General features: G+C 40.5%; 1 protein-coding gene across 1 annotated transcript in view; it reads left to right on the top strand.

Annotated features, from left to right (window-relative positions):
• macf1a (microtubule actin crosslinking factor 1a) overlaps positions 1–9,012 on the top strand; it is a 213,792-nt gene that overhangs the window by 89,922 nt on the left and 114,858 nt on the right. Inside the window, 1 exon segment of the mRNA XM_032536093.1 lies at positions 1,934–1,995. Within this exon segment, the coding sequence (XP_032391984.1) occupies positions 1,934–1,995 (62 nt within the window).

Raw genomic sequence — 9,012 nt, forward strand, 5'->3', positions numbered from 1 at the left:
TGTGTGTGTGTGTGTTTGTATAGGTGTGAGAAAGACAGAAGGAAGTGATACCTTCTATCTCTCCCCATGGCTGCTCTCCCGTACGGCTCCTCCATGGCAACTGATAAACAACTGGCAGGAGGGGAAGTACCTGCAGCAGGCCATTCTCTGATTGGCCGTTAGACAAACTGGAGGGAAAATACTCTTCAGTCATGAGTGTGGGTGTGCTAGTCTTGATATGAGAAATAAACATATCTTATAATGGTTTAATTTTACCTACATGTTTAACTAAAAACTTAAATAAAGTTTACTTACTTACTTACTCAACTACTGGAGTAAATATATTTTCACGGATATTAAATAACTAAATCACATCTGAAACTAAAGTTGGGATCCTGAAAAAATCCTGTAGAAGACTACATATTTTAAACATCTTTTATTTATATATATATATATATGTGTGTGTGTGTGTGTGTGTGTGTAGTAAGTAAGTAAGTATATAGATTTATGTCTACAGTTTGCAACACTTGTATTATTTCCTTTTTCAATTCATCTTCCGATTATTTTTGATTTTATTTCTTGCTTGAACGATTAACGGTTTGGACTATATAATGTGAGATAAGGTGAAAAGTTTCCATCACAAATTCTTAAAGCCCGGTGACGTCTTTAAATATCTTGTTTTGTTTGACAAAAATATTGAGTTTGCTGTCACAGAGAAAAGCAGCACATCTTCACAAATGAGAAGCTGGAACCAGAAAATATTTGCCTTTTTAGATTGAAATTTCACTCAAACGATGAATTGGTTATCAAATAGTGGCTGATTATTTTTTTTGTTGATCAAGGAAAACTAAAAAGTGATACTAAAAGTGATGAATATGTCTTTTATTAAATAAATTATTTAGCATTGCACATTGCACACATGTTGCTTTTTCTATACTTCATATGGACAACATCACCTGAAGGATGTTTGATGTCTGTCCAGCAGGAAGCTAGATGTTTAACAGAATGGCGGGAAAGGAAAAGGAGAGAGGGTCTGTGTTGTCTCCCAGACAGACCGATACGAGGAGAAAGAGGCTGGATAGGAAGAGTGGCTCCGTTGGTGTGGAGGAAGAGGTGGTGGAGGTGTTAGTGAGTGTGGGGGGGGGGTAAGATAACACAGTTGTGGCTCAGCATCAGGCTCTATTCCTGGCCTGGCTGCCTCACTCCTCGGGCCTGCGGAGGACGCAAATCCCATTTCAGTTTGAGTGTGTAACAGACCTTGATGAGGTCATCGAAGTGAAACATAGCTGTTCAAGATTTTATAAGTAGATGTATAGGGTATTATCTACAGGACAGTGAACTCTATGAACTTTCAGTACATGAGCAGATGTAAAGTGTATGTCTTTACATCAGCTCAGATACTGCGTTCCATCACTGCTGAGAAAGATAAGGAACATGTAAAAACTGAAGAAGACTGTTGTGAATGTACTTACTGTATGTGAATCATATCCAGTTACTCTTGGTTGTCTTTTTATTGAGTAATAAAATGAAAGTGTGTGTGTGTGTGTGTGTGTGTGTTAACAAAAAAAGCTTAGAGGGAGTAATCCAATACAAGCAGCTACTAATCCATTAAGTAACTGTCTGTCTGTCTGTCTGTCTGTCTGTATGTGTGCTCTTCAACTTTCCTGCAGAAGTCCTATCATATTGTTATTCACAAATTAGTACAATCCATTCCTGTTAGTTGACTGAGTGAATACAGCATCATCACTAACTGTCTCCCCATAGGGGCTTTTTAGCCCATTGCTTAGCTCCTCTAAGCGTGTGTGTGTGTGTGTGTGTGTGTGTGTGTGCCTGTATGACCTCGTCATCTACTGTACATAACTCAGTAGGGTAATCACGCAGGCTGCAGCCACCATGCTGGATTTGGATTATGTAATTAACCTCTCTCCTCCTCCTCTTTTTTTCTTTTCTTCAGATGAGCGGGACAGGGTGCAAAAGAAAACGTTCACAAAATGGGTCAACAAGCATCTCATCAAGGTATGTATCGGAGTACACATGGTTTGCATTTGTCTCTGTTTTGGTTTGTGGAAATCCTTGTCGGTAGCCTGGATGCCAGCCGACCTTAGCCCCGCCCACAACATTTGAGGTCGGGAAGTTCGTTCTGGACTTGATCCATTGTGGAGAATCTATGCTCAAACAAGAGCTGTTCGGGTTCGGACCAATCAAATTGTCAGGGCGGGCTTTATACGATGATGGACAGATGATCAGAACACTAACGGAATCAACCATGTCACCAAAGAGCGCTTGGGTTGAGTTTTTTTACAGCAAAGTAAAGTCAGCTATAATCTATGTAAATAAAATGATCAATAATCCATTTTAATTCTACGTTACAAACAGCTGTACGAAATGGAGTTTTAGACGAAGCCTCCACGACCACCTGATAGCACAGTAACATTATGTGGTAGAGAGAGAGAGTGAGTGGGTGGTGAGTGGGTGAAGAGAGGCAGTGCTCAGCGGCGTCAGAACAAAGCCGTGAATCAGAAATAAAACATTATCCACTTTCATATTTACACAAAACAAATCATATATCCAGCTACAAACAAGTCTAAAAGTCGGACGTTAGTGCGAAAGTGCGTTGTGCAAAGAGTGGTCTATCCAGAGACATTTTCAGTTAAAACACGCCTCATAATCACAGTCCAATGGAGCAGAATCAGACTCATATTCTGACTAGAGAATCTGAGTATGACCACCTCAGGGCTATTCAATATTAAATGCTGAAGGTTTGGTCTTAAAATGTATCATCTCGTCCTTTATCTTCAATGTAAACAAGATTTTAATTTTGTTACTTCTCACCAACACAGATCAAACAAACCAAAATACTTGATTTTGAGTTGTGGTTTTACCACAGAATCCTTTTTTTTTTTTTTTATGCGTCTCAAAGGGTTAAAAACACTCTAATCTGTCATATACCAGGTCCTGTTCTAAAATCTGACCTCCTATTCCTTCTCAGACAACAGTTGTAAGAAAATCAATAAAGTGAAAGGTGTCAGGTCGTACTGTAATCATCTTCATCGGCCTGCTTTCTGCCGACACTTGCAGTGTACAGTATATATATATTTTTAAGGTCTCCTTCCACCTCTCTGAGCTGAGACAGTGTGGCTGCATCAGTCCCGTGCGTACTGATCAGTGTTAATGTGGCCTCGTCTGAGCAGCCTGCGTTATCTCTGTTAGTAATGGCTAGTTTCCCTCTGTCTGGACGTGTTAACACTTTGATTGTGTTCAGCAGCAAAAGCAAAGTGGTCAATAAACTTAATGATTGTCTTGAATGAATATTCGATAGGGGTTGTGAATTTAGAAATGTTTACTGGAATGCAGATATTAAATTATTGATTGGCCGACTATCGTCGTCTCACTAGCTGAACGTGATCGCTGCACGCTTAGTCATCGATAAAGAAACAAACTGAACAAGCATACCGTAACGTCTGTAATACCCTTTTAGCTAAATAAAATCTGCAGTTCTTCCCTTCACTGTAAGGACAAACATGCATAGTGACACCTGAGAGCCTTCAAATCATGTCGAAACATCAGTTAAAATGCTGCATGCTGAGTCAAACCCTTATAGTAGGTGACATAGATTGTTGAAGATTATGAAACTGGAATTGGAAACGCGTGCTGTGTCCAAAATCACTCACACAAACACACACACATGCACTGTACTCAGTACGTGTACTATCGTTCAGCTTACTTTTGTGTGAATAAACATAGGAATCTTTTCGGACGCACTGAGCTGTAATGACCCCTTCACTTTCTGAGAGCCTTCTTGCCGGTTGCAGACGTGTAACCTTGGTAACCCACGTCGTCCTGAGCTTTACTGTTATTGCCAGATGCTGCTTCAATTACTCGAAAAGTGACAAAACAACGTAATATGTTGAAATGTAAATTTAAGTGTTACGGAGCTGCCTTGTTTGCTGTCCGTTTGTCTATCATGAATGTTGCTGTTGTTGTTACTACCACATTGCATTGTGGGATATTTTATGATGGCTTAGTATCCAGTGTTTGCATACTGTAGTATTTGACCGTAAATAGTATTTTTTATTACTATTATACATAATTTAAGTACTTATTGTTTTATACTAAGGTTTTGGATGTACTAAAAATAGCAACGTGTTTGAGCGTGCTAAATAGTTTGTTAGTATGGAATATTGAATGCAGCCGCCAATTTATTATCTTGGTTGTACCTAGAAGCTATTTACAGTAAGTGTCTCCTTTGCACGCCCCAGACAGCTGCCTTTGCTGCCTACATGTGTGCATAGTGTCGCATTCTGCACACACACACACACACACACACACACACGCGCGCGCACGCACATACCATTTTTATCACTTCCATAACGTATAGTATGTATAGCATGTGTCAAACACACAGGCGGTAAGGACTCTGAGGAGAGGAGAATGCTGGGTATTTCTGTCACATGAATGAAGTGTCCGCCTGACCCCATAACTCCGGAGCGACTGTTGTCGGTGGCCAGCCTCTGAATGTAACTCCATATCTGCTGGCCCCGCCACACCAACCACTGACTGTAAATGTAGGTCAGAGATGGAGAGCGCGAGCAGCAGACGGGGAGACGGGGGGGATTGTTCTGTGCCGGAGATGCATCTGCCATTCATTTGTATAATGATGGTGCTGTGTTACTGCTGCTGAGTGTGCTTTACATTACAAACATCACATAAGAGCGGATGATTGGCTAATTAATTGATTAGTTGAGTGACACAAAATGAATAGGCAACAACAGCCACCCACCCATTACATTTACACAGAGGTCATGTAGAGTTAGCTTGTCATTTTTAAAGAGAGTGCTGAATCTTGTCGTGGCGAGATAGAGAAAGCAGCGAGGGTAAGACGGGAGGGGTAGAAGAAGATAGAGAGGGGAAGGATGACATGAAAACACACTGTATGAAAGAGGAGAAACCTTTTTTCTGATCCGTTGAAATATCTGCTGCTAGTTAGATGACGAAGAAGTAATATTTCAAGAGGTGAAAAATGTCCCAACACAGTGTTCTTTAATAGAGAGGGGGTGGAATACTTCTGTGTTCTCATCATTGGTTGACTCGCAGCCAGCACTGTTGAGTCTACAAACCTCCTCCCTATCTGCAGGGACTTACAGGCAAACACAGACAGAGAAAACAAGGGGGGGGGGGAGATTAAGAGAGAAAGACGGAATACAAAATAAGCTCATGACACAAAGAGAAGGGACATTAAAGAAAAGATAAAGAGGTAGAAGTAGACTGAAAAGAGACAGCTGCTCACTGCCCTCAGCTTCCTATTGGGTGACATAATTGCTCCTTATTTCCTGTTCGCTCTGTATGTGTGTGTCATGCATGGTATGCTTTTGGCTGCTCAGGTGTGCAGGGTGTTGACAGGTGTGTGTGTGTGCAGTGCAAACAAGGGGCCAATATAAACAGTGTGTTACCTGCTGGCATGCAGTGACACATTTTGACCCAGCAGGATGTTGACACAGCGAGTCCAAATCTAGAAGCTTTGTATTATGAAGTCAGAAGGAGGCAAAAGGCTTTTCACACAGATGAATTAGCCCCACTGTATCCCAGTAAGCTAACAAGATGTTTAACCACATGCAATCTGTCTTTGTTGTTAAATGAGCTACAGCAGCAAAAGCTACACAGAAACCAGGCTTGAGACAACAAACACATTGACTTTCATAATTAAACATGCATAAGGCCTAGAAGAATATGATGTCCGGAACCTTTTGTTAAACAGAAGAAGAACTTAAATGTTTCAGTGTTATTTCTTCTAGAGTATCGCCAACGATTTATCGATTTGATTCACAATATCCTGATTAGGTTACTGTTCTGATTCGATATTAATTAAGTCAGGGAGATTTCACTTACAACAGGATACAACCGAAGAGAGTGACATACGTAACGTGAAAAAAAAAAAAAGTGATAAAATACATTGAAAAAGTGACAAAAATGTCAAATGAAGAGAATGTTTGAAAATGTTTCACATTTTACCCAGAAAAACCAAAAGTTGCACGGTTGACAGGAAGACAACACAAGGGTTAAAAATAGATTTAGAGATTTTATTAATGATCTCAGATCACTCAAAAAAAGATTGATTTCAGTTCGAGATGGATTATTTGAACCCGGCCATGATTTGTTCACACATTCTAGTGCGATGAGAACATGTTTCGCCTCATGTTCATAAATCCTGTGCGGTGATTTTAAAATTACTTGAAGTTAACTTGTAGAAGCTATGAAACAGAGATCCTATTAAATGTTAGAACACTGAATAAAGGAAGGAAAGGAAGTGCAGGCGAAGAATCTTAAGGGTTAATTTATCCAAAGGTTAGGTGTACTTTTATAAAGGGTCAATTCTGCATTCAGAATTGGGTGAAATGTTGCATATAATTTTTAGCGTTTTATGACCTGCTTAGAAAATTCCAGTACAGTATATGGGGTTTGCCACATAAGGCGTGTTGAATTATATTAAATCAAATTAAACTGAGCAGCATGTTAATCTCCGAAACATATCTTTAACTAGCATTTAAATACTTATCATTTTTTTACTTGTCATTCTGCCATCCTCAAACCCCGTTTATCCAATAAGTGACTGAAAACATTGGAAGCTACTTGAGCTGATAAAAGCGGTTTAAATCATCCCCATATTCAGTCCAACACAAGTTTGTCCTGAGTATGTATATGTGCTGATGCTATTGCCGAGGTGCTGTCCTCTTGGTCCTCAACACAAGCTCCATATGACAGCTGCCTTCACTGCACATCAGCCACAGCTGGCTGTGTGAGCAACATCCGTAACGACGCACTCGTACACACAAAAAAACATCTGCACACTCAGCTGGGTGTTACAGAGGGATTTTAAATTCAACGACAGTGTCCCGAGACTGAACTCTGTCTTACTGGATGTTGTTTTAACTGCAGGGAGTAGCACACACTGCTGTCTACTGTAGACAGGTTGCGTCATGCAGTGGGACTTTGGATGCCAATGGGAACATAAATAAAAAGAAACAAGTTTCCTTTGACGGGCAGTAGGCCTGCACGATTAATTGTTATAAAATTGCAATCTCGATTCATCCTGTTCACGATTTAATTTAATTAATTAGATTTTTTTTAATGACTTTGAAATGATTTCATTTAACTTTACTGCATGCATCACCAACGCTACTTTCTTCCATGAGTTACATACACAGACTGTATAAAATAGGTTTTAAAGCACTCCCAAGTGCTGCAAATGGGGGGGTTGGTTTCATTTCAAACCACAGGGTGGGCTTCCAGTAAGCTGGTACTGGTAACACAACATGGGCAGAGATGAATCCACTCATTCATGTTTACTTGGAACCAAACGAAGGCTCTGACTCATTGAGACACAATTAGACAAATACAGCACCTCATTTCCAGTCAGCGTTGGAGACACCATTTCTTCCTGCCATCTAATTAACACTTCTACACATCAGCTGCCTTCTAAAACAGCTGATGTCATCCTTCAACAGAAGGGTGAGAGTGTGACACGGATACGGGAGGAGAAGGAAGATGGATAGGGAAAGTACAAAGGTTTTTTTTTTACTTTTGTAGCTGCAGCTTTAAAGGTCCCATGACATGGTGCTCTTTGGATGCTTTTATTTAGGCCTTAGTGGTCCCCTAATACCATATCTGATGTCTATTTCCCAAAATTTTGTCTGCCTTTGTGCAGAATGACAGCCGCTAGAGCCAACCCACAATGAGCTTTCCTTAGTAGGTGTCATTTCTGAGTCTTTTGCTTTTGAGGAGGAGAGAAGGGGGGGGGGGGGGGGGGGGGGGGGGGGGGGGGGGGGGGGGGGGGGTCAAGGTGGAGGCTGGGGGTGTGGCCTTGACCACCTGCCACTTTACTCGTTTGAAAGCCATGATGTCTCTCTTTCTTGGGTGCGCCAAATTCTCTGGGCGGGCAAAGCAGAGAACGGGGAGGTAACCATGCCCCTTATGACCTCATATGACCTTATAGCTGTGAGCTCCACCTTAAAAATGTCCTTCTGGGAGCCTGGTAGAGCAGGCCCTTTGCTGCATGTCATCCCCCCTTTCTTCCCCTTCATGTCTTCAGCTGGCCTGTACACATAAAGGCCTGAAAAGTCCCCAAAAAATAATCTTTAAAAAAAAAAGTCCTTCTGCCTAAAATATCTACTTTAAAGAGGTTCAGCATAGTTTTTTCGTTTTAACTAATATTTTGTAAATCCTGACCTTGCTAGGTTTTATTTTTGTGACTGTCTTGCCCTCCTGTGGTGAAATGTGGTAGTACAGTTTCTTGTCCTGAGGCCAGGACTGCAGCAAAACTTTTATCAGTGCAGGTGCAGGCCAGAAGCAGGGAAATCACTGTAATGCAGGTAGACGTGCCCTTAGTTGTCTACGTAGATCTGCATTTAAAAAAAAACTACTTTGAAGCACTTTTGAAGGTGTGTTTAGGTGTGTTGGATCTTGGATCTCTCTTTCCACTATTTGCTTTCAGATGAAGCAACAAATTGTTTATTTGCAAATTAAAAGCTTATTGTTTGCTATTGCCTGATGTTGCGGAGTCTTTCTGCACACATTTTACAATCCCTAATCTTCTTTCACAAACTGGTGAATTGGAAAGTAGTCTTGAATAGAATAAGAGCTAGTGACCCAAATCTGAATCAGTTGATCTCATAAGAGATTGTGCATTGTTTTCAAATTTTCTCTATTCATAAACCTATCATCTTTTGGTCTTTTATGTCTCCACAAGAGCATGTTACCTTTGTCCACTGAGAAATGTTGCTTTAAAGCCGCAATACAATAGGATTTTGTGTATTTTAATATTAGTTGTCGATTTTCCCTTTTATTCTTTCATACAGGAAAGCAGGTGAAGAGCAAAATAAAACAATGGAATTTAGCCATACAGTCATGTGGTTATACATTTTAAATTTAAAGTCCTCTAATTTATACAAAATATGGATAAACTAGTTCCCATAATGCTTTACTCACTCATCACAGCTCTGCTGATCCATTATTGTCTGTCTGTCTGTCTGTCTGTCT

Source organism: Etheostoma spectabile, chromosome 14 (genome assembly GCF_008692095.1).
Source record: "Etheostoma spectabile isolate EspeVRDwgs_2016 chromosome 14, UIUC_Espe_1.0, whole genome shotgun sequence".
Lineage (NCBI taxonomy): Eukaryota > Metazoa > Chordata > Actinopteri > Perciformes > Percidae > Etheostoma > Etheostoma spectabile.